The sequence below is a fragment of the Aptenodytes patagonicus genome, chromosome 5 (genome assembly GCF_965638725.1).
Source record: "Aptenodytes patagonicus chromosome 5, bAptPat1.pri.cur, whole genome shotgun sequence".
In the NCBI taxonomy this organism is placed as follows: Eukaryota; Metazoa; Chordata; class Aves; order Sphenisciformes; family Spheniscidae; genus Aptenodytes; species Aptenodytes patagonicus.
This window is the reverse complement of record NC_134953.1, coordinates 50,555,840-50,579,440: the sequence shown is the minus strand read 5'-3', so window position 1 is coordinate 50,579,440 and position 23,601 is coordinate 50,555,840. Positions and strand designations below refer to the sequence as shown.

The 23,601-nt window shown below is 56.5% G+C and overlaps 2 protein-coding genes across 3 annotated transcripts; one reads left to right on the top strand and one right to left on the bottom strand.

Annotated features, from left to right (window-relative positions):
* On the top strand, positions 1–14,635 carry STX6 (syntaxin 6). Of its 2 annotated transcripts, XM_076339694.1 has the most exons (8): positions 1–56; positions 2,411–2,580; positions 3,188–3,282; positions 5,088–5,150; positions 7,360–7,482; positions 8,823–8,929; positions 10,564–10,658; positions 12,275–14,635. In XM_076339694.1, exons 1-8 carry the CDS (start codon positions 22–24, stop codon positions 12,349–12,351), a joined length of 765 nt encoding a protein of 254 aa, XP_076195809.1. In that variant the 5' UTR covers positions 1–21; the 3' UTR covers positions 12,352–14,635. The 2 variants fall into 2 exon arrangements, with proteins under 2 accessions (XP_076195809.1, XP_076195810.1); XM_076339695.1 differs by lacking the exon at positions 10,564–10,658.
* Positions 14,636–15,702: 1,067 nt separating this feature from the next.
* Positions 15,703–23,601, bottom strand: KIAA1614 (KIAA1614 ortholog). The gene is made up of 9 exons (XM_076338185.1): positions 22,989–23,601; positions 22,288–22,351; positions 20,835–20,987; positions 18,814–20,072; positions 18,608–18,737; positions 17,705–17,909; positions 17,055–17,173; positions 16,715–16,899; positions 15,703–16,345 (listed from the first exon to the last, which is right to left on the bottom strand). The coding sequence occupies exons 1-9, from the start codon at positions 23,599–23,601 to the stop codon at positions 16,152–16,154; spliced, it is 2,922 nt and encodes a 973-aa protein (XP_076194300.1). The 3' UTR covers positions 15,703–16,151.

The window sequence follows — 23,601 nt, the reverse complement described above, 5'->3', positions numbered from 1 at the left end:
GGCGGCGGCAGCGGCAGCGCCATGTCGATGGAGGACCCCTTCTTCGTGGTGAAGGGGTGAGCGCCGACCCTCGGGAGAAACGCCGCACCATGGGGGCCGGGGACGTTCCCGGGCGCAGGCCGCCCCGCAGGAGGGGAGGCCCGGGGGGTGGGGGGTGCGCGGCGGTCGGGGGTCTCTGGAGGCGACCGGGGCGGGGGAAAATGGCGCCTCCGTCCCCCCCTTCTGCGGCTGGGGGGGTCTGGGGCGGGCCCGGCCCGGGCCCCGCTGGGGTGCCCGGCGTCGACAGCCGGGCGCGGAAGGCCCCGGGGCGAGGCGCTGTGCCGGGCAGGTGCCGGGCCGCGCCCGGGCCTCCCCCCACGAAGCGCTCCCCGCTCTCCGGGCCAAGGAGACCCGAGGTTTGTAGGTGCACCCCCGGGTACAGGGGCGGGCGGGGAAGCGGGAGGGGCAGCGCTGCCTTGGCTGCAGGTGCGGCTCCCGGTGCGCTGGCCCAGCTTGGGGACAGCCTGCCCGGATGTCCCCGCCGTCGGAGCGAGGTGGCAGTGGCTTGGGAAATGTCGCCCTACAGCAGGCAGAGCAGGGCTGGCTGGCTCGTGGGTGGCATCCCCAAGAAGCCAGGGCCGTGGTGTCCAGGCGGAAAGATGGAGAGGAGCAGGGACCAAGCTGGGAAAGAAACTGCAGCATGGACGGTGGCCGTGAAAGGAAGCAAGTGGAGAAGAGCCTGAACAAAGGCAAACACAAACCAAAGGTGGTCGAGGCAGGAGGAAAGGAAAATTGTAATTAATACAGTGAAAGCACCTTAGTCTAAAAACCACCCTGGGGCCAGCTTCAGCTGCGGGCCAGTCGCCTGTCCCACATCGCAATGGAGCACCACTCAGGAGCAGCAGAGGTGCTTGTAGGGGAGCGGTGGGGAAAGCCATGCGCGCGCAAGAGGTGTGGGAAGGGATGCTGGTGCAGCCAGGGAAAGTGAATCACTCTGCCAGGTTGAACTGGTGCTAAGGGGAAAAAATACGAGTTGCCATGGGTGGGGAGCAAACATCCTGTCAAACTTTCCGGAGAGGTTCCCGTGCCTTGCAGGGAAGGGCTGGGAGGGGAGAGGGGATGTGCTGCTGCTGCTCTCAGCATTAATTATTACCTGGCAGGTTCGGGTGGAAGGGGCTGGTGGTGGTGGAATCACCAGCGTTGCATTTAGTTTGCTTTCCTGGTGTTTGTAACTCCTCCCATCAGAGGACATCCAGCTCTGCTTTAAATTCCTGCTTGTGGGTACTTCCCCAAGTATGCTTGGATGAAAAAAAAACCAAACCCAGAACCTCTGCTAGCAAGTAGTGGAAGGAATGAAGCTTGCCAGATGCTCAGTGTGGGCTGCTGACTTTAGGGCACTAGATGTGGCAGACTCGGAGCCATAGGCGTGCGAGAAGAGGAGGGACATGCGTCAGGGTGCCAAGAGACTGCAGCTTAGACAGCAAAGTTGAGTACTTCAGGCCATGGTGTAACGTAAAGAGAGCTGCAGTCTTGGCACCCCTGCAGGGTCATCCATCCTGGGCTTCCCCTGCTGATAACCTGCTTTCCTTCACTGGGGATAAACACCTGCATCTTATGTGGATGCCGTGTGCAAGCTCTTGGGCTCGTGGTGGCCCCTTTCACACCAGCAAAGTCTGGTCTTGTCTGCATCCCTCGTCCCGGCTCCCCATGAATCTGGGGGACCAGTTCACAGCTCAGGACTGCAGAGTTTGTAAATACAGATAATGACACTGATGGGCCGTGACCTGAACTTACAGACCCACTTGCCCCAAACCATCAAAGTAGCATTCACTGCTGTCAGCAAAGCCTGCCTTGCCGTGCTGTGAATGCACTCGTCTCCAAAAAGCTTAGAGCAGCAGAAAAGACTTCTGTTCCCTAAGCCAGCGTAGTAGAACTGTGTATTTTTTAAATGCTGAATTAAAATAAACAGTGCTGCACTCAACAGTCTGCCTGGCTGTATTGTGGGGACAGTTCCTGTAATTCTGTGTGCCCTTGGGGTATCTTACATAGGTAGTCAAGAGTCTTCAGAGCAAAGCTGTTGAGAGGAATGCAAAACATTAATTGCCAAAGAGCTGCCTTGTTCAGACACTCTGCCCTGGCTTGCCTGTGTGACACTCGACAGAAACCTCCCCTAAAGAAATAGGTCCCTTCATTAATAGCTGACCTGTAAGTTGTTGCTGCTCAGCACTTTGAGCTGCAACGAGAGATGGGATTGTCCAGTAGGTAGGGCAAATCCTTATTTTACAAAATAAACTAAAAATTGTTTGAAGGAAAGATGTTTGGGTGAAAGCTGTGCTTCCCCGCTCAGCGGGACATGGGGCTGTCCTGGCGTGACTGCTGCAGAGCAACTGATGATAATCCCTTCACCTCTCTTTAATCACCCCGGCTGCAGGGAGGTGCAGAAAGCCGTGAACACTGCCCAGGGGCTCTTCCAGAGGTGGACGGAGCTCTTGCAAGATCCCTCCATCGCCACAAGAGAAGAAATTGACTGGACCACTAATGAGCTCAGGAACAACCTGCGGAGCATTGAGTGGGACCTAGAAGACTTGGATGAAACAATTAATATCCTTTCTGTGGTCCTTTGGAGGTAGGGGCGTGTGGTTCCCGAGTTGTACTAAATAGCCGAGTACCAGTGCTTGCCAGTAGTTACTTTTTGCAGAAATCAGGACTATTTAGGATTGAATTTTGCATTTATGTCAGCTTTTCTCAAACTGCAAATGAGAAATTAAGGCAAATGTGTTCAGCAAAAGGATTTTCCTTTTGCCTTTTTGTTTTCCTTTTGACAAGGTATATTCTAAGATGCTTTGTTCTAGAAAGCATATTGTGTTGTATGAATTTGGATTTCTGTGTAGTCAGTCATACTCTAGGCTGGCTTCCAGAAATACTCCTCTTCCCTTGTGTTCATCTGAACACTCCTAAAAGCACTCTGCCACATCAGAGAACCAAAAAAAAATGCAAGAGAGAAACCTCACACTGGTGCATGTACTGCACAGTATGTTCCTGCCATGCCTGTTTTTTCCTCCAGTGTTTCGTACTTTGCTAATCAAATTTTGGGAAGAGGCACAGCGCAGTAGCCACTTGGTAGACCCCCGCTGCAGCACGCTCGGGGTTTGTGTATTTGTGTGCGTACCCAACACTGCTAACGGGGACTCCTTGACTCACTGCTTACGCATTGTTGAGGCAAACCCACGGAAATTCAACCTCGATGCAACGGAGCTGGGTATCAGGAAAGCCTTCATCACGAGCACGCGGCAGGTGGTCAGGGTAAGGAACGTGGGCTTGGGGTGGGAGCGTGGGGAAGGCAGGGGGAGTGATTAGGTGGTTAAAAAAAGGAAAGCTTGTGGCCATTTCTGTGCTGAACTGGAGAGCAGAGAATAAACCTGCTACCTGCTCTCTCTCAGGCTTCCTTCTCTTCCCCATGCACTCCCTCCTGGGGCTGCCCCAGATGGGTTTGGGGGTGCAGGTGCCCCATAGCATACCCTCCTTTTCTGCTGCTGCCGCTTTAAGTCTTCACACCTCTCTTGCAACAGCAAGTCTGGGAACCTATAGTAACTGGGGAGGAAGAGTAAAGACCCCGCTGCGATGCAGGGGAGGCTGGAGCCTCCCTTCAGAGTTGAAGGAAATCGTGACTGTCCTGTGCTTTTGTAGTGCTAGTTTTCAAAAACAGAGAGTCCACTTTGAACACTGACAGCTGGTTAAAGCCTAGCTTTATTGACGTGGTGACTGCAACTTCCTACCGCTACAAAATAGTCCAAACAACCACTAGATTTATTTTTAACTCGAGGAAGATTTTTTTTTTTTTTTTTTTTTTTAGTTTAAGCTCACACTTCAGAAGCAAAAGGAGGATTTCAACAACTTGGTGGTAATAAATAGAGAAGAAACATCTTCCCAAAAGCTTCACTGCCTGGTAACAAGCTGCTAGTTAGGAAGTTTTCTCCCTATTAATAACTACACTGAGCATAGGTTAGTTTCCGCTGCCCCTCACCACTCTGATGTTCCTGCTTCATGAAATGCATTGCTGTGGCTGGCAGCAAGCTTGTTACCCTACCTGCAGTCCTGTGGTCTGGATGCAGTTCCTAAGGCTTGCTGCCCGGGAACTGATCCCGAAACCGCGCTGGCCCCAGGTAGCAGGCATGTGCTCGCTGCCTTGCCCTCGGTGTAGTCCACTCCCAAATGAGCAAGATCAGGCAAGCCCGCTCTATGGTCCTCTTTTCCTGGCTGAAAACTGCTGGCTAATGGGTTTTGGAGCAGCATCTCTTACTGTTAAATGAAATTCATTAGTTGCATTATGCAACTGACTTCCAGTTTCCGTGGGGGAATTCGTGATGCACAGCAGCATGTGCATTAGCCAGTGAAAAGCAACCCAGTGGGATCTGGTGCTCTTAGGTGATATATTACACATCTCTGAACAGTCAAACATACCTAAATGTTTTGGCAACGTCAGAACTGTGCTGGTGGATCAACCTCTGCTAGATCATATTGACTACTTGCTAGTCTACTGTATAAAAACTAGACTACTTTACGTTGTGATGGGGAGTCTTCTGTGGCTAGCGATCTTCTACAAGAACTCAACAGCAAAACTTGATTGATAAAAGAGAAAATGTAGGCACAGTCAGAAAGGATGGCCACAGGATAGGAAATCTATCTCATCCTATGCAATATAAAACCAGATGCAACTGGGAATAAAGTACAGGGGGTTACAGGCTTCCAAGACCTTGAAGAGCGTGACTATTCCTTACAGTCCGTCAATGGGAACATTCATTTAATATTATACAAATCAAAGTGTTTCTGGCTGTAGTGGAGCAAAATGAGTAGTAAATAAGAAATATTTTCAAAATATCCCATTGTCATTGATTCTAGTATTAGTAAAACTATTTAGATGACCTACGAAGAAGCTTTCTACAATATCCTTCCAGACCCTTCAAAACTGTACATTTTCAAAGAAAATCTCCCTTCCCTCACTCCCCCTAAAGAAACCTTGCTGGGTATAGACAGCCCTGTAGCACCCTGAAACTGCCTGTCACCTCAAATCCAATGCTCACATACTTCTTCTTTCATTGAACAAACAGGAAATGAAGGATCAGATGTCAAACTCCTCCATGCAAGCACTGGCTGAAAGAAAAAACAGGCAGGTGAGAACGAGAAACGGGCAAGTTAAGTGAATCCAGTGGCTGTTTGGTACTTTAAGGAGTGAGGAGGATTTATCAGCTCTAGCAGCTGTTGTCTTAAGGTATGTGTTGGGTGAAACTTCCATTTCCACTTACTCCGAGGCCCCACATCGTAAGGTAGAGCGTATAGCATTGATCAAAACTGCGTAAAAGCTGTAATTACAATATATATCCTGTCTGTAGTTCATCCCCTTAAAAACCTTTGTTCTGGGAAGGGGCTTGCATGCTGCAGCAAAGCTGTGTGTTTAAACCGTGTCCGTTTTGCTAACCTGAGAGAGCTGGTTCCTGCAGGCGCATTGCTGCCACCCTCTTCCAAGCCTGTCTCTCAAAGCAGTAAGTCAGCACTCGCCATCTGTCTGTCTTCAGATCTGGTTGTATACAACTCTCAGTGTTGCATCATCTTGTGGAAAGGGGAATCTCCCTCCTCCTTGGGGGGAACAGACTCAGAATCCATGTCAGTGAATGTAATCCTGCACTCTGCTGTATTTAGGAGCCAAGATGCTGCAATATCCTTTCACACAGCTGCCTCTCGTAATAGTTAGCCATGTAAGAAGATGGAAGAAGCTCAAGGAGTCTCAGGTTGTCTGCACTTGTAATCTAAGGAATAGAAATAGATGCAGCTTGTGCTCCTCCCCGGCTGACAGGGAGGCTGTAAGGAGATCTCGGAGCTGACTTCCAGAGCTGCCTCAGTAAAAGTTGGTGTGCACTTCATACAATTAACTTATCTGGCGATATCAGTCTTACCACTTGTGGCAAAAATGACAAACTGCAACAAGCTACTGAGAAGCACAGAGCTGATTCCTGAGCTTTTTACGGGGTTAATTGACATGCTTGGCAAACACTTGAAGAAGCAAAGTCCCTTACACCCTTGCTCAAACAAGTCTGTAGCTGTCTCTGCATTTTGCTGCTTTCCTTTGCGCAAAGTTCCTGCTAGCTGCAGGAGACCATATGGCCCAGCTCACGCGGCGACATCTGGTCAGGAAAACTGACTTCCCCTTGCCGTCTTCCTCTCCCTTCCCCAGCCCCTCGCCTTCCCTCCAGACCGTGAAGCTTGTGCTGGGCTGGGCTGCAGCAGCTTTTCCAGCATGCCTCTGTGTCTGAGAGGCTGGCTGGTGGTGACCTGACCCTCACAGGCTAAGGCTGGCAAGCAGAGACCTTTCTATTGAAGCTGCAGCAAAACTAGTGCACCACATTAAATAAGTGGTAGCCACGCTTGCCACGAACTGGAGAGAACCAGGAGCTTGCTCATTGTCTCTGGGGCAAAGCCAGATGTCCTGCTGGCATTCTGCACAGTCCGTCCATCAGCTTTCCTCACCCCTCTTTGAACCTTGTAAGGCAGATGAACTGTAAAGACCATCTCGTTTTTAGCCTGCCAGAGCAGCCTGGTCATTGTCTTGCTGTTCTTCAGAAATATTCGGTCGTCCCCTCCTGCCCATGACCAAAAGCTGCGAGACGGTCTTGTTATGAGTTGGCCTTGCCTCCACGCTGGTGGGCTCCCTAACCCATTTGTAGTGCTGCAGGGTGCAGCTCCTCACCTGCGGGCCACATTCATTCTCCAGCATCTGTTGGTCGTGTTATACCCCTTCCAGGGACCAGACTTAATCAGCTGGAAAGCCACGTCTCTGCTGGCTTTGCACAACCTTTCTCTCTTCAGGTTGTAGAGCAGGTGGCAAGCGTAATCTGTATGCTGGCAACTGAACGGTATGCCAGAGGAACAGGTAGCCTGAATCAAAGAACATGAGCGTACAACACTGCTGTGGTTATATGACTGACAACACTGTTTTACTGTCAGATCAACTGGTTAAGTACTTTATCCAGACCCTCTTAAGCCCCTGTCATTAGTAGCACAGTGTTCAGTTCAAGCTATACAGCTCTTTGGAGGACCTTTGCTAGTCCTTTGTGCTGTGGAGCCCTCCTGCTTATACCGTCTGTCGGTCATACTCTAGAGGTGTATTTGCAATATCAGGCTGCAGAGACTTCCCAGGCTGGCATTTTGGCATTGCATCGTTTTAGTTCGTGACAGCACTCTGACTGAGTAGCAATAGAGCGGGAGGAAAAGGATGCTGTATGCGTGTGTACAAGAGTATTGCCTCGTCCGCCTTCCCGCTACACCCTGTAGACGGGGTGTGAGCAGACACAAAGGTGTTGCTAAAGGCTCTCTGCATCTGTTTAGGCACTTCTGGGAGAAAGTGGGAGTCAGAGCTGGAGCTCTGGACCTGACAAATACGGCCGTCTGGACCGGGAGCTGCAATTAGCAAATTCACACTTCATCGAGGAGCAGCAAGCTCAACAACAGGTAAGGCAGCTGGCACCATGTGGACTAAATGGCTTTGCTTGCCAAATGGGTGCCGAGGGGGGATGAGGTACGGGCTGCGAGAGCCAAAAAAAAATCCAGTCCTTGGCTGGTCTGGATCCAGGAGCCTGACAGCCCTGCTCTTTGCTTGCAGCATATACCTGTGCATGTGTTCCCCGTACAGCACAGCTTTGGATACATCTTGGAGCTGAGATTTTAACCCCTGAGGCTTGGGACTTCTGCTCTGTACAGAAGGCAAACAACACGATCTGGAAGCTGTAGCATGCTAAGCTTTAATACTATGAGGATTGCTGAAATCCTTGGAAGAGTAGAAATGTTGCAAACAGAAGAAAGCCCGTTTCTCTTACGCAGCTTCCCCTCGTTAAAAAATGAGCTGATGGTTGCTGTTGTTTGTGTGCATCTTCATCAGAACAGGCTAGGAGCAGGAGCACGTGCCTGCTTCCTTTTCCTGCCTTTGTCAACATGAGGTTCGTGAGAAAGCCTGCGCGAGGGCTTTGCGAGAACCCCTGGCGAGGTGCTTCCGCACGACTGGGAGAGTTCGTCTGGAGAAGTGCCTGGGCAGCACGCAGACCCCCGTGCAGCAGCCCACCCAAACACAGGCCTTTAAACAGGCAGCTTCTCAGAGGCAGCAAACTCTGCTAAAGCTCCTGACCCGTGATGCCACCCCGGCTTTCAGACAAGTTTTACCTAGTGACTCTAGGAAGATAAATAGATTCAGAAGTAGGTAACTAGGGTAAATCTAATCCTTAGCGTGACTGTGCCCTGAAAATGACTTAAAACATCAGCAGACCTATTCCTTTGGCACATTCGGAGCCAGGCTTGCTATTTTTAGCTGTAGAAGCTGCAAGAGCCTTTTACTTGCATTAACCCCTTGTTAGGTGCAGCATGTTCCAGGTTGCGTTTCCCAGGCACAGCATCAGCGTGGCTCCCTGGTGCTTGCTGCCGTACCTGCTGCGGGCAGGGGGGCTTGCAGAGGTTTTGTTGACCAGCCCCCTGTGGCTTTCAAGAATCGCCTTAGCAGTGGGTGCAGCAGGGAAGGGAGGGGGCATGGCTGAGCTGAGGCTGGATTTGCAGGGATGTCAGGAGACTGCAGCCTGCTGTGCCGCAGGGATGCCATGCTGGGGAGGCTTTCCTGCAGCTGTCACTTCTCCAGCATTTCTTAGGAACATGGTCCTCATTCCTGGTGGCCTAGGTCTGTGCCCAGGCCCCGCAGCTGATGCCGGCCAAGCAGCGAGCATCTGTCCACCGGATTGGCTGGCTCTGACCCAGCTGCAGGAGGTGGCAGACCTGTAATTGCCCATTTCCCTTCTCTTTGGCCCCAGTTGATTGTGGAGCAGCAAGATGAGCAGTTGGAGCTGGTCTCTGGCAGCATCGGGGTGCTGAAGAACATGTCCCAGCGCATTGGCGGGGAGCTGGAGGAGCAAGCAGTGTAAGTGTGAGACGTGGCGCCGAAAACCTGGTATGGGGCTGGCTGCAACACAGCTGGAGATCCTCGCACGCATATCTCTGCCCCTGTTAGGGCCTTGAATTTACTAGTCCTTCAGGCAGCCTCTCCTAGCCGGCCTTTGATTTTAGACAGTGGAAAGCATTTCTTACTGCAGCCTGCAAGGATCCAACTGCAGTCTCATTTGTTTGAAAGCCTGCACCTAGGGCAGGCTTCGCTGCCAGTTTAGCTTTCCTTCTTTCTTCTTTTTAAACACTCCCCCTAAGGCACAGAGTTACACTCCTTGGCTTCAGGCAGCCAGCAGTACCGAACAGATGAGGGAGGGAGGTGCTGTGTAATGGGGAGACTGGGTGCTTTCCCACTCCACAAGGTTTTCTGCTGCCCCTGGATAACTGCTTGACCCGGGAGTTCTCAGCTCTGCCTTGCCGCTCTGAAACATGCCGCACAGAGCTACTATTCATAGTTAAAGCTAAAAACATCCCTCACCCACGCAAAGGGTTAAAGGGTAGCTCACAAAGTAATTTGCATCCACCCATTTACATATAAATTAGATTTCTTTCCTAGTGCATGTCCTTTGCAAACAAGTGCATAAAGTTTCCAGTTGTGCAGGCTAACAGCTACCACTTCCAGAGAGGCTTGAAGGGTTCATGCCTAAAAACCCTCCTTGGCTGATAGCGACTGGAGGGCTGTGTCCCTTGTGAAGTGTTGTCTTCTTTTATGGAGAGAAGGAACTTTAAACCCACGTCCTGTACGAAGCCTTGCAGCGTGAGAGTCTTCTGCTGTCGTGGAAGCAGATTAGTGTGGTGTGTCCATTTTCAGATCATCACGTAAGCCATCAGTGCTTGCTAGACAGTAGCAGATAACTACTGCAATGAGTTTTTTACAACTTTTTCTTTTTCCCCACTGAGTAAAGGTTTAACAGGTGCCCTAGAACTCCAGACGAAGGAGACTGTCCTTTGAAACATGTTAAAGTCCCACTGGCTGGAGACAATTGGATTGGTACCTTAATTCTGGACATGCTTGTTTCTCATCAAATGGGTTCTTGACATTGACAAAGCACGGCTGCAGGAAGGCTTTCAGATTCGTTACTGTCGCTGTGTGGAGGAAGTAGAGGGGTAAATTCCATGCAGAGCTTAAAAAGCACCTTAAAAGCAACTGCAAATCTCATTCCTGCTTGATACATGACTGGAACAAGATTTTAGCTTCAACTGCAAGCCCTGAACAAGAAAAGAGATTTAAAGTCCAAGCTGGCATCTAGATATATCTAACCAGTCTCTGCTCATCGCAGATTATAAACGAGACTTTCCTCTTAAAAGGAGGAAAACCCCCACTTCTCACCTTGCAGGGGTGCATAGAGCTCAGCCACGAACACGCAGGGGGGACCAGTCCGACAGGAGTCCCAAATGGTTTCCCACTTTCCACCAAAGCAGAGCTGCTGCTTCAGCAGGTTTTTTTCCCCCGCCTTGGGTACTTTCAGGAGACCAGGCCGCGTTGTGTTTCTCCACCAAGGTGTGATACGCTAATCACATCGGTGTTTTGATCAGTGTGTGTGAGCGCGCTGAGAAATCCCCAAAGGGATGTGCTGCTTGCTGATGAGTGCCATGCTTCTCTGTCCCCAGGATGCTGGATGACTTCTCCCACGAGTTAGACAGCACTCACTCACGGCTTGATAATGTCATGAAGAAGCTCGCCAAAGTGTCTCACATGACGAGCGGTAGGTCCTGGGACATGGGATCCAGTCCTGGAAAGGGAGAGGCAAGCCCTCGGATCTTTGGGCTGGGACGCTACGTGCTCCCACCTGCCGACAGCCATCCCAGACCTGAGCAGAGTAGAGGCAGCAGCTCTCCGTGCTTGAAAGAGGGGGAAGACTTCCAAGCCCTGCAGCTGCTCCTGCCCAGACACTGCTCTGCAGCCTGTCCTTTGCCTTTGTTTTATTTACAGATGCCTTTCTATTTATGCTGCTACTGCTGCAGTGGGAAAATCCCCCTCTAGATGGTAGGAGGGGAAGCTCTGCAGCCTCCTGCTCTGCTGCAGTTTCCTGGGCTGCCTGTGGAACAAAAGCTTTCAAGGTGCCATAAAACTTTCGCCACTATGTGTGGCTTGCCCCGCACCAAACGCTTGCCTGCAGCAAGCCCCTTCCCAAATCCCACCTGCCCTCGGGCCGCTGGCACCTGCCAGCCCGCAGGCCTGTTGTCAGTCAGATGTATCTCAGCTGGCAGAGGAAAGAGGCGATTTCTGCGCCGGGGGAAGGCTGAACCCATAAGAAAAGTCCTTATAAGGCTGTGCCTGAAGCTGGTGGGCTGGCAGGGCGCTGCGGGCAGAGCAAACAGGAAGCCCGGCGTGCCTGCTGGGAAGTCCCCCGCCGCCGGCTCGCCTCTCTGAGCGCTGGCGGTGTGCCCAGCGGTCGCCTCCTCCGTTACCCCTCTCCCATGGGTGCTTGGGTAGCTTGTGGAGGCAGCAGCGAGTCAGGAGGAGCAGTGTTCCTGCTCTGCAGGATTAGGCTGGCCAGAGAATTTATGAGGTTGTGGAAATAACGGCCCTAGAAAGACCATTTGGAGTGCTGACAGTGCACTTTGGGTCACCCGTAGCCCAGTGGCAGCTGGCAAACCTTGCGTATCTCTCCTTTCCTCTGGGAAAAATGCTTCGATCATTGCAGAGTGCTTCTGAGAGCTGTGAAAGAGCATTTCTGCTATCCGTGGCATCGCATGTGCTGGGGCTGACCAGGAGGGCTCTTCCCGGGGTAGCTGCTGTGCCCAGAAGTTAGGGGGTGGCAGCAGCCCTGTCCCCACTGCTGCACCATCGTCTCACAGGGGCTTTCTCTCTGCCATTGCAGACGTGGCTATGGACAGATAGCAGCTTTCAGAGGCAATACAGCATTGAGCTTCTGCAGAGCATGCACGGGGCCAGCGAGGTGTAAAGATGTCCAGGGGAAACCTCATTCCTGGCACTCTCCTAAGGGGAGCTGCCACAAGCTCTTCCTGGCAGAGCTCTTTTGGGCAGCTTTCACCAGACCCCTTCTTGTTCCTCTAGCAAACAGGTTACTCCATGAACGAGCAGCAACACACAGCAGCTCTCTGCTTGTTCCTCCTGATAGTTTTGAAACGGCTTATCAAATCTGTTTGAACTTGGTTGATACAGATGTATCCTGGAGGAGAAACGCTGTTGCCCCGTGGGCTGCAGTGGGGCGTGCTGCCAAAGGAGCTGCTGCTTTGGCTTTTTATGGCTTCTTTGAGCTTAAATTGGGCTCCTAGCAGTACAGTGAAGAAAAGCTCTCCCCCGATTTTACTTCTCAGTTAAAGCAGGAAGACTGATGCTTCCTTTTTCTTACAGATCGACGGCAGTGGTGTGCAATTATCATCCTCTTCGTCATCTTGCTGGTGGTGCTTATCCTGTTTTTCGTCCTGTGATGGACTGAACTTCCTCGGACGCCCCCTCCCCGCCCCCTTGCCCCTGTAGCACGGGGAAATGAAACTCTCACCATTTCCGTCCGCCCACAGAGATCCCCGGCAAGAAAACCCGCACCCAGCTCTCACCATTCTCCTCTGAGGACCGAGGCTTGGCTCCGCCAGTGTCTCATCTGGCCCCGGGGAGAGGGGGTGGAGGACTGGAGCTGCCTCCTCCCCCGGTGCGGTGTGATCTGGACCTGGGCTCCAGGTCTGGACCTAGGCAGCTGGAGGGGGACTTGACCCCTGCGCTTCCACCCTGTGCAGGTAGGAGCCGGTTGCAGCGGTCCCGAGCCGCCTGTGGTTGGATGTGGACACAGAGCAGCGAGCCCTGGGGAGGATGGGACGGGGGGCAGGTCTCAATTAATTCACTGAGCATTACAAACCACATCGCCAGCCCGCGGGTGCTTGCCAGCCAAAAGCATTACCGGGAGGAGCAGTGGCGTGAAACCCCACGCAGCCACGATGGGGGGGGGAGCCCCGGCCGAGCTCCCCCTGCCCCACGCTGCCTTCCTCCCACGGGCCGGCTCCGTGCCGCCAACTTACCATGGTGAGTGCAGCAGAGCATTCCCATCCACCACCCCTTGGCAGAAGCTTACACGCAGGTGAGCCGCAGGGTGTAGCGTCCTGCCACTGGCCGGCCAGGTGCGATTAGAAACCCCAGAGCTTTAAACTTGGGTTGATGCACGCTGAAAGCTGGCAAACCACCGTTAGCCAGAGAGTGAATTTCTTAAAGCTTTCAAAATTGCCTCCTTCGTTATACAAGCCTCTAAAGCTCATTGACTGATGCTTTCTTTGCCCTTGTATAACTGAGTAACTGCTTCTGTTTAACAGCTGCTTCCTTTTGGCAAGTGATTTGTCAGGTCTAAAATAACTTATTTTTTTTAAGGAAAAAAAAAAAAACTTTAAAGATTTTTTTGATGACCGTTCGAGCCACGTTCTCTCTGCGGGTGCATGACACGCATTGTCAGAGGAATGGGGCTCAATTATGTATTTTAAGTGCATATGAACTTGTAAATAGGATGTCTTAATTTTTCCCAACTGCTATTTTTTGGACACCTCCGTTGTAAGCAACCAAAAGGCAGGAGATTCAAAGCTAGGTCATGTTTCTGTATTACTTCCCAGTCCTTTTGTTACCTTTGAGTTGTTGGTCACTCAAGTTGTCTCAGCAGTGTCGGATAGCCTAGTTGTCTCCCTCGTACAGTGAATTAGGAGTTAGCCAGGTGGTCGATACCAAAATGTGAAGAAAGCTCACCCTGGCAGTATCACTGGGGAGGAACACAGACAGGGGTCTCGTGCTGCAAACACCGATTGCAGGATATGGGGTGACCCTTCAGGAAAGCAAAAATGATTTCTTACTAAAGTCTGCTCCCATATTTAAGTTGCAAACGCCAAAAGACTCAGGACAGGCTGGCTTACGCCTCCCATCTGGGTCTCAGATGGGGCTGGGGGAGGAAATTAATTGGTGCTGACGCTAAGACTTCTGCTGAAATTGCAAATCGCCCCCGAAAATCATCCTCCCCGAGCAGGAAGCTCACCACCAGACGGCTTTACCTCCGGGATGCTTAGCCCGGACTGAACACTCCTCCCCACCAGGTTTGTAGCTCCCTTCAAGCAGCTGCGTGACTCCCTCTCGTCCCCCCTGCAGGTGTTGGGTGCTGACAGCCAGCAGCACCGTGCCTTCTGCAGCCGGGCACCAGACCAGGGGGGCAAGACCAAGCTGCCTTGCCACGCCTGGGCAGGTGTTCTTGTCATTAACGCACACATGCCCTTAGTGCCAACCCGCACTAATTATTTCAGCAGTTGCTCTTTATCCTTGCAGAGCACCTCGTTTCTTTTGGTTACACTGCAAGAAATACGTGGTGTCTCCTTTCCAAGGCTGGCTATCGCAGTGTCTGTGCGGCTCCTTGGGCTTAATACCTCTCCAAGAGCAGGTTCCCGAGACTGTGAGTCCGACCAGGGGGCAGGGCTCGCCATTGGCCGGTATTTGTACACCTCCGATCCCCGCGTTATTTTTGGCATGGTTGTGCATCCTCCAGGAAAGACTCCCGGCGCTCTGTGCGGGACCGCTTCTTCATTAGTCTGGCGTACTGCCGGAGGGTGGCCCAGCTGCTGGCATCACCGCAAGCCACCAAACTCTTCGGTCCCTTCTCCTGTGTACATTTGCTTCTTCTGTTGTTGGTGGTGCCCCTCCCTTTAACACTAAATAAACGCATCGCTGCTGCCCAGCGTGGCGCAGCAGACATCAGAGGTTGTTCTCGCAGTGACCCTTGCTCGGGGACAAGCGGGGGGTCTCCAGGCGCCTGGGTAGCAGGAAGAGTTCCCGCCAGCATCTGCCGGGCATCGCCCTCCTGGCTTTTAAGGCATAAGTGGCAGCTGCAGTTTCTGGGGTCCCCTCTGCGCCACGGGCAGCTGCTGCCCTGATGCTGGGGGCACCACCATGCAGAGGGCAGCCATTGCTGCTGTGCCTCCTCTGTTTGCCGGCCTCAGCGCCTGCCAGAGAGGTTTGTCCCTGCACGGCCACCCTGGCACTGCGACATGAGTTTCCCCTTCTGTGGCTGGAAAAAAGAAAACCCCAAACCCAGCAGCAGGAGCGCAGACCCTTCTGTGATTAGTGATGGATACTTGCAGGCGCGTTCCCACCACTGTCCCAGCAGTGCTCGCAGGAAGAGGAGAGCAGCTCTGTCACTTTGTGCTCCCCCCCAGCCCACCATGCCACTCACCGGAGCAGGGAATGGGTGATCTGCTCTTCGAGGAGTGCTGTGGGCGGCTGAGCCCCCCAGCTGCCTGCCCAGGGTCCCCCCCAGCACCACAGCACAGTCAGGAGGTGACTGTTACGAGTGACTGGGCCATGGGAAACCAGGCAGCAAAGACCCTGAGCCCGTCCAGACACCTCTCCCCCAAAACGCAGGCTGCCTGGGGGTGACAAGGGGGAGCCCCCAAGCACAGCTTTCCAGGGAGCATTGTCCCCTGGGAATGTCCCCCTGCCCTGTCCCCATTTCCCCCTCCTGCCCTCAGCTGACAGCATCCCAGCCCTGCCTGTCCCGGGACCATGTGCCATGCCACCCCCTGCCACCCCGCAGCCAGGACATGCATTCAGCACCCCGGACAAGCTGCCCACCATGGTTACACCAGCCCCAGGGGACTCAGCCCCACGTGAAGGCACCCGCATGCTCCCCAGCACCCAGACCTGTCCACAGCTCCCACATCCACCAGCAGACCCCGGGGCTGGGGCACATCCCGTCCCCCTGGCCAAGTGTCACGCCCCAGCCCCTCCATACCACCCGTAAGCCAAGGGCACCACATTTTGTGATTACATACATATATATATATATATTTTGCAGTTTGAAATAATTTAAAAGAAACCCACCAGCCTGCAGGCACAGGTTTCCAGCAGTGGCAGGGAACCCCGCATCTCCTGGGGATGCAGGGACGGGGCATCCCCACACTGGCCACCCCAGTGCCAGCAGGACAGACCCACCCTGGCTCAATGGCAGGGCTGGGCAGTCCCCTGTCCCCACACTTGGGGCAGCTCCGGGAGACACTGGACACTGTCTGGGGGGTCCTTGGTCCCACTCTGCCTCTCGGGGGCTGGGAAACCCACCTGCCCCCCACCGCAGTGGGGAGCCAAGTATTGCACCGGAGTAGGGCAAGTCCTGGCACCACGGGGCAGCTTGGTCCATGCTGCGCTATCCTGCAGCATCCCAGCACGTCAGCGGGATATCGTCCTCCTCCCTCTGGGCTTCCTGGTAGCCGTGCCAGGGCTACCGGGGCGCCGGGCGGTGCCTGAGCACGCGGAGGGACAGGGTGTCTGCCCGGAGCAGCAGCTCACGGATGCGGGCCAGCCCCAGCCCCGAGACGGCCACCCCGTTGACCTGCAGGATCTCGTCCCCCACGCCCAGGAGCCCCGCGTATAGCTTGGCCGTGCCGGCGTCTGCCATCTCCTGCACGTAGACGCCTGCAGAGAGGGACAGGGGTGGGTGAGCCCCCACCCTGCACCCCATGGCCAGGGCCGTGCCCCCCTGAGGTGCCCAGGCGCTGCACACTAGGCCCGTGCACAGCAACAAATTCACTATAAATGGCCTTTGGGACGGGCTGTGTGTCCCAAGCCAAGGGCTGATGGACACACGGAACTGTGCGTGGCCCAAGCCACACGTGGCAGCATCCCCCCCATCCACCATCACCCCTGTGCGGCTCAGCAGCTGTGGAGCAGCCTGCTCCACCCATCCCCAAGCTCACTCCTGGGGAGGGACAAGAGCCGCCATGGAGGGGTTGTGCTGTGCCTCCCCCGAGGTTTGTGTGACGCTTTGAGACAATACCACTGTACCTGTGTCAGGCCGGCCGTGCCCGGAGGTGACACAAAACCCAAAGGCACCATGGGGGGGTCGCTGCAGCTCCAGCTGGCTGGTGCCGTCAGGGAAGACCTCCACCACGCGCCCCACCGCACGCAGCCGCCCGGGCGCCCCAATGTCCTCCACGCTCAGCGAGCGCCGCGGCCCCGAGCCCCCCTTCCTGCGGGGAGAGAGGAGACAGGGTGAGCAGGGACCCCGGGAAGCTGCTGGGGACCAGGTGATGGGGCCCCTGGCTGCACCAAGTTGCCACATGTGGCTGAGCACCCCAAAACAGCCTTCCCAGGTACGGCAGGAACATGCCGGGCCCCGTCCTACCTGTCGGCCGTGGTCTGGGGCAGGAGGTAGGCGCTGGCACGAGGTGCCTTGCCCAGGAGGGGGTGCAGGCTCTGGATGGAGGCAGCTTTTTGGGGCTGGCAGAATGGTGACTGTGACACCTGGGGAAAAGCACCCGGTTGAGATGGGGATGACCGTGAACACCGTGCAGCACCGCAGCCCTTCACCTGGCAACATGCCCAGGGAGCAGGGGGCATGGGGGCATCCTGCACTCCCTGTCCCCCCACCTGAGCTCTCCCCAAAACACCGCTGAGGAGGGATAAGCCAGTGTCCCCCATTCTGGGCCAGGACACCTGCCCAAGGAACAAGGTTTCTTGGGGAGGCACCGCACTACTCATCTGGCTGGGACACACAAGCCATGACCCAGAACGAGATTACCCAATCTCTCCCTCCCCAAATCTGCTCTTCCACCCCCTCTCACTCTCTCCTTCCTCCTCTGAACCCCCATTTGGCTCTGGACTTTTCAAACCCAGCAGGTTTGGGATGGCACGTACCCCCACATCCCGCCTGGGACTGCTGTGGGCATAAATGCTGCTCAAGAATGCTTCACCCCAGCCCAGCACCCCTCCTCTTGAGGGACCCCCCTCATCCCCCCACAGACGTCCCCTGTGGCAGGGGACATTTTGGCTCACCAGCCGCAGGGACTGCAGGGAGGGTGACTTCTTCATGCCAGGGCTGTCCGGGGGGGTACCAGCCGGGGCTGGGAGCTGCTCCATGCTATAGCAGCGGAAGCGGCCCAGGCGCTGCTTGGTGCTCTGGCTCAGGCTGCACAGGAGCTTCTTCAGCCCCGATGCCGAAGCACTGCTGCCCTTGCGGCTCGCTGGCCGCCCCGGCTCCCTGGACAGAGAGAAACGACGGTCATCCACCATGTGCCTGGCGAGGAGCATGACTGGCAGCTGCCTTGGGGCTGGGGGTGCATCCTGCATCCGCCTTCGCAGCCTTGACAGCCGCAGCACAATGAGATTGGGATGCAGCAGTAACCCAACTTGCGCAAGGGATGGCTTCACAAGCCAGAGACCTGAAGAGCTCCCTGCCCATTTTCCCTATAATTTCAGGGGTTTAACACCTTTCAGACCTCCCTTGCTCTCTGCCCGAAGGGATCGCATCCTGCCAAGGGACTTGAAAAACCCAGCACTGCCTCCGAACCCTCCTTCCAGGCTGAGACCTGGGTGCAGGTCCAGCAGATTTGTGTTTGGCAAGCCCCAAGGCAGCCCCTGTTTAGCAGCCGGTCATCCCCAAAAGGGAAGATCTGGCACTAAGTGAAACCCCTCCAAGGCCCCCCACTACCACATTGCTGCAACACCCTGTGCAGAACCAGATGCGGAGTGAAATGCAGCTCCCCCAAACCCACTTGAACACACACGCGTGCAAAATTGTCACCCCCGGATTGAGGTTTCCAGTGCTAAAAGGGTTCCCACGGGGAAGCCTTGGGGGGGCTCAGCTTGGCGGTGTCCCACTATGCTGAGGAGGGATGCTCAGGGGTGCAGCACCCACCACGTGGTGCAGGATGCCAGTGGCCCCTTGCTTGCACTCACCTGTGTGCCACACTCCCAGCCGGGTGCTGCTGCTGCTGCGCTGCAGGCATCCTGGCAGCTTCCCTGGGGGGATAAGCAGCCTTCTGGGGCACAGGGGTGACTGGGCTGGCAGCGGGCTGTGACGGTGCCCCTGTAACCACAGTGAGACAGTCACATCCCTGCCTCGTTGGGGACCCCCCAGGCACTCCCATGCACAGGTCTCTTACCTCTGCCTGTCTCCAGGTGGTCCTGCCCATCCTGCCCACAGGTGTTGTTGCAGTTGTTGGTGGACAAGGCACGGAGGGGGCTCCCTGGGAGCCACCTGGGGCTGCAGGGACCCCGCTGCTCCCCCGGCCCCACCGTGCCCCCAGGCTGGAGGGGCACAGCGCTCTCACCATTGGGCTCTGGGCCTCGGGCTCCTTGGCTCGATGCCCAGCAGCTGCCACTGGAGAAGAGGGCTTTCCTGCAAGGCACCTGGGAGCAGGCCTTTTTGGTGGTGGGGGGAGCAGGGACATGGATGCCTGGCATTGGAGTTCCAGCCCCTGGCTGCGAGGAGGGGTCCAGGGGCTCACTGGGCTGCTGTGGGGGATGAGCGGTGTTTCCCACCCTCTCGCTGCCCCCCGGATGCTGGTGGGGGTTGTCCTCCTCCCGGCTGCCGGCTCTCCCTGGCAGCAGGGGGCAAACAGCCCCCGGCCAGCTTGTGGTGCCACCCGAGTCCCCGTCCCCTGCGTGGGGGCCACCGCCAGCCCCACACGACTCCTTCCCAGCCCTTGCCTCCAGCTGTGGGGTGACACAGGGGACTCTGTGTGCGCAAGCCCAGGGGTCCTGGTGCCCCCGTGGGTGGGGGCTGCGGGGTCCTGCCTCCTCGCTGTCCGTCCGGCAGCCATCGGAGGTGTCGGTGCTCTCCAGGGCTGAGTCCACCTCATCGATATAGGTGACGTCGCCGATGTACGTCTCCTTGATCTTCTCGGTGTGGATGTGCTGTCGGGAGGGGAGGATCCACAGCGGGGACGCCCGGGGGCCCAGAGCCCTGGTTTTGGGCTCCAGACGGGCAGCACTCGGCCCCCTGCTATTCCCTGGGATGCTTCCTTGTGCTGCAGGGCTGTTTTCAACCTCGTCGGTTGCTGCCGGTGTATCCATGCCCCGGCCAGCGGTGGCACCGAGGAAGGAGCCGCAGGTGCTGCACTTGCCGCCGGCCACGAGGTCGCCATTCCGGGCTTTGGGCCTCCCAGCCCTGTCCCCTGGCTGCCTGCTGCTGGCTGGCTCCACCGAGGAGAGCACCGAGCCCAGCGTCCGTCGGTGCCGCAGCTGCAGCCGCTCCAGGTACCGCACCTCAGCATCGCGGGCTGACTCGTCCTCGAAGCGGACGCGGGACGGGGAGGGTCCCCGGGGCCGCCGCGGCTGCCCACAGCTCGACTCCCCGCTTGAAGAGTCGCTCAGGCTCCCACCGTCCCGCAGGGTGATACTCGGCCTCCCGCCCAGCTCCCTGGCGTGGGGACAGACAGACAGACGGACAAGCTGAAAGGGCTGTCTGGTTCCCTGAGGTGGGAGGGGGAAAACCCAGCGCAGGAGATGCAGGACGGGCAGGAGGGAAGTCCACCTGACACTCCATGTGGCCCAGCTCCCCTCCAGCCCTCTGCCTGGGCTGCCCAAAGTTGGAATGGTGAGAGGCTGCGGCAATGCCCTGCTGCCATGGCCCCACCTCCGTCACCTTTCCCCTGTACCGAGGTGCACGGTTAATCAGTCCGGGAACACCGAATTGCACATGACCTGGCATGCACAGCAAGCCACGGCTTTGGTACAGCCTTCCAGCACCAAGCCTCCTCCGGGGAAGCACTCCCCATCAGCTGGGAAATGCAATCCTCCCAGCCAGCCAGAGCACACCATTAATGCCTCCACATTATCATAAAACACAATTAAATACCCCCCAAATATTATGCTGCAAAGACTTCACGTGTGCCCGGGCAGGGGGATGCTCCTGTGAGCAGAGGGTTGCTCACACAAGGGTACAAGGCCGTATGCAGCAGGTCAGACCCTGGCTCTGCACACACGCGTGCATGCTCTGCACACGTGCCTACACACATGTGCATGCTCTGTACACACGTACGCTTTGCACATGCACGCTCTGCACACACACTTCCGTGCTTTGCACACATATGCACATGCACCAAATCCAGATGCACCCCCTGAGAGCGTCGAGGCGATGGCGGGGGGGAGGCAGGACACAGCCCGCAGGGCTGGCACTGACCTGGGGCGCGGGGCAGCAGCAGCGGGGAGGAGGAGGATGTCGTGGCTGGCGCGCAGGGGGTTCGTCCGAGCCTTCATGCGGGCACGCTGCAGCAGCTGCTTGGCCTGCTCGTGCCGCGGGCTCAGCTCGAGCTCCTGCCCAGGGACAAAGGCCCTGCGGCCCCGCAGCAGGGAGAGGGATTAGGAAAAAATAACAGGGATTAGATGTGGTTTAACAGTGACGACGAGGCTGCTCTGCCCAGAGAAAACGGGGCCCGGCCTCCATTCATGGGCAGGCTGGCTGCCACGCTGGGGGACAGATGGGTGGGAGCCCCTGTACCCCCCTGGTGCCAGGCAGGAGGAGGGGGTCACACCCCGCTCTGGTAATGTTTTGGGGGGAGGCTCAGCACCCACACAGCTTGGGCACCAGCTCAGCCGAGGCAGTGCTTTGCACCACAGGCATACCGGAGGTGGATGAGGAAACTGAGGCAGGCACTGCCTCGGATCCCCGCTAGTGTAAATCCCGCAACGATGTGAAAGCAGGTAAGTTTGGGATGACCCCCCAACCCAGCTGCCTTGCTGCCTTCTCTTCCTTGCAGGGGGTCTTCCCCTGCACCCCCCAGCCCCCCTGCACCGCCGGCTGCAGGGTGGGGGATCCGTCAGCTACGGGAGGGCACAGCCGTGCTCCAGCGCTGCCTTCCCCATTGGCCATGGCCCTAATCCCCCTGATTAAAATAATCAGCTCAGGCAGTCACTTCGGGGAACCTGGCCTTAACCTCTTCGCAGCAGGAGGGTGGGCGCACGCCAGCCCCCAGGAAAGTCCCCTGTGCAGCACCATTGGGGGGGTCCAGGCTTCCCCCCAGGTTTTGACTGCCCCTGCTCATTGGGAGTGCAGCATCCCTGGCTCTGCCTTGCACCCGTCCATCACCGATCAACCCCAGCCGCCGGAGTGGAGCAGAACCAGTAGCCACAATACAGGGGGGTCTTCCTCACTCACTTGCTTCCCCCATGCAGGCCCCGAGCCCCCAGCCCTGCTCTCCAGCCCGCATGCTGCCGCCCAGCTCACCTGCCCATCCCACCTCTGTATTTTTAGTTTGCACCCCTAAGGTTTATCATTAGTCCAACAAGTTTACACATGCCTGCCGCCTAGATCCTCTTAAGCACCTGGAGCAAATTTCTGTCCCATCCTTTTCCCCAGCTCCCTTCCCACCCTGGGGTCCTGGTGGGGACCCCCAGTGCCCAAACACCACATGGACACCCAGCTCAGCCTCACCTTCCTGCCCCGCTTGCACTACGGCATTGCCGGAGCCCATCCACGCTGCCCCTGCCAGCTGCCACGCTGGGGGGCTGCCCCGCAGCCCTCCCCCGGAGCCCTGCCAAGCCTCAGCACTACTTTGCAGGGTGCATTTAAAATACAAGACTGGGGAGGGGGAAAGAGGGAAATGTCCGTCTTTGCCACTCTGGGATTGACGTACCTGCAGCTTTCAGCATCCTGCAGTGAGACCCCCGAGTCCCAGTCCCCGTCGCTCACAGGCATCTCTGAAATGCAGGACAGGGAAAGGCATCAGCCTGGCTGGACCGCAGCTGCCACCCCGGCCCCCCTCACTAGCACCACCTGTACCCCCAGCCCCACAGCTCAGACCATCCTAACAAACACCTTTTTTGGGGCTATCCCAGCTGCTCAGCTCCGGAGAGACCCCAGAGGAGCAGGACATGGGGTAACACCACTCAACATGGGGTGCGCCCATGGGGATGGGGACCATGGGGTCATCAGGACAGATGCTTTTGAAGGAGAAATTCATTCCCTTTTCTGGTGGTGGCTTGCAAAGGGAAGACAATGCCCACAGACCTCGAGTGCCCCAGAAAGTAGGTTTCTTGCTCTTGCTTTTAGCAGCGAAATTCTTCAGCAGGACACAGGAGGGGACTGGCAGCACCCAGAGCATCCCGGTGAAGAAGCACCCCATTTTGTTCATGGGCATTTCCTACAGCTGCCAGTGAAGGGGGTGCAGCACCTGCGGAGGGATGGGGCAGCCCTGGGTTGTGAACCAGCATGGAGCCGCACCTGCAGCATGGGAGGCTAGAGGATGGTACCGAGGATCCCCCTTCACTCCAAAGCTTTTCCTTCCTGCTCCCCCTGGCTCTACCGAAACAGTCACCGCCTGCCTGAAATACGCACCGGCCATGGCAAGGCCCAGCACCTCCTGCAGCAGCCGCCGGTTCCTCTCTACCCGCTCGGCCAGCGAGAGCCTCTCCCAGCCCTCCGCTGTGGTAGGGGACACAGAAGGACCCCCCCGGTCCCGTGGCAGGGTTCGCGTCTCTTCTTCCAGGGGCAGTGTCTCGTGGGGGGAGGCAGGGCCCCAGGACCCACCACCCTCGTCCCAGGGGAACTCGGTGCCTCCTGGCACATCTCTCCTGGGTGCTGGCACCCACCGGAGCCCCGAGGTGCCAGTGTGGGGAGCCGGGGGGCCGCTGGCTGCAGGCTCACCACCGTCCAGCAGCCCATCCGTCAGGTAGGTGCGGAGCTGAGCCTGCGGCTCCACCGCTGCCATGTCCATCCCTGGCTTCCCCCGCCGGGGCCGGGGCTTCTTGGGCAAGGGGCGCTCAGGGGCAGCCACAGGGGACCCCGGCTGGCCAGCGCCCCGCTTCTCCTTCAGCGCCTTCACCTTGCTCTCCAGGATGGCGTGGGGGCTGCGGGCAGCCTCGGGGCACTCCGGCCGGGCAGGGGCTTGGCCGCGCTGCTTGGGGGGCCACGGCGTCTGCCGCGTCTCAGCAGGAGAGCCCCCCTCCAT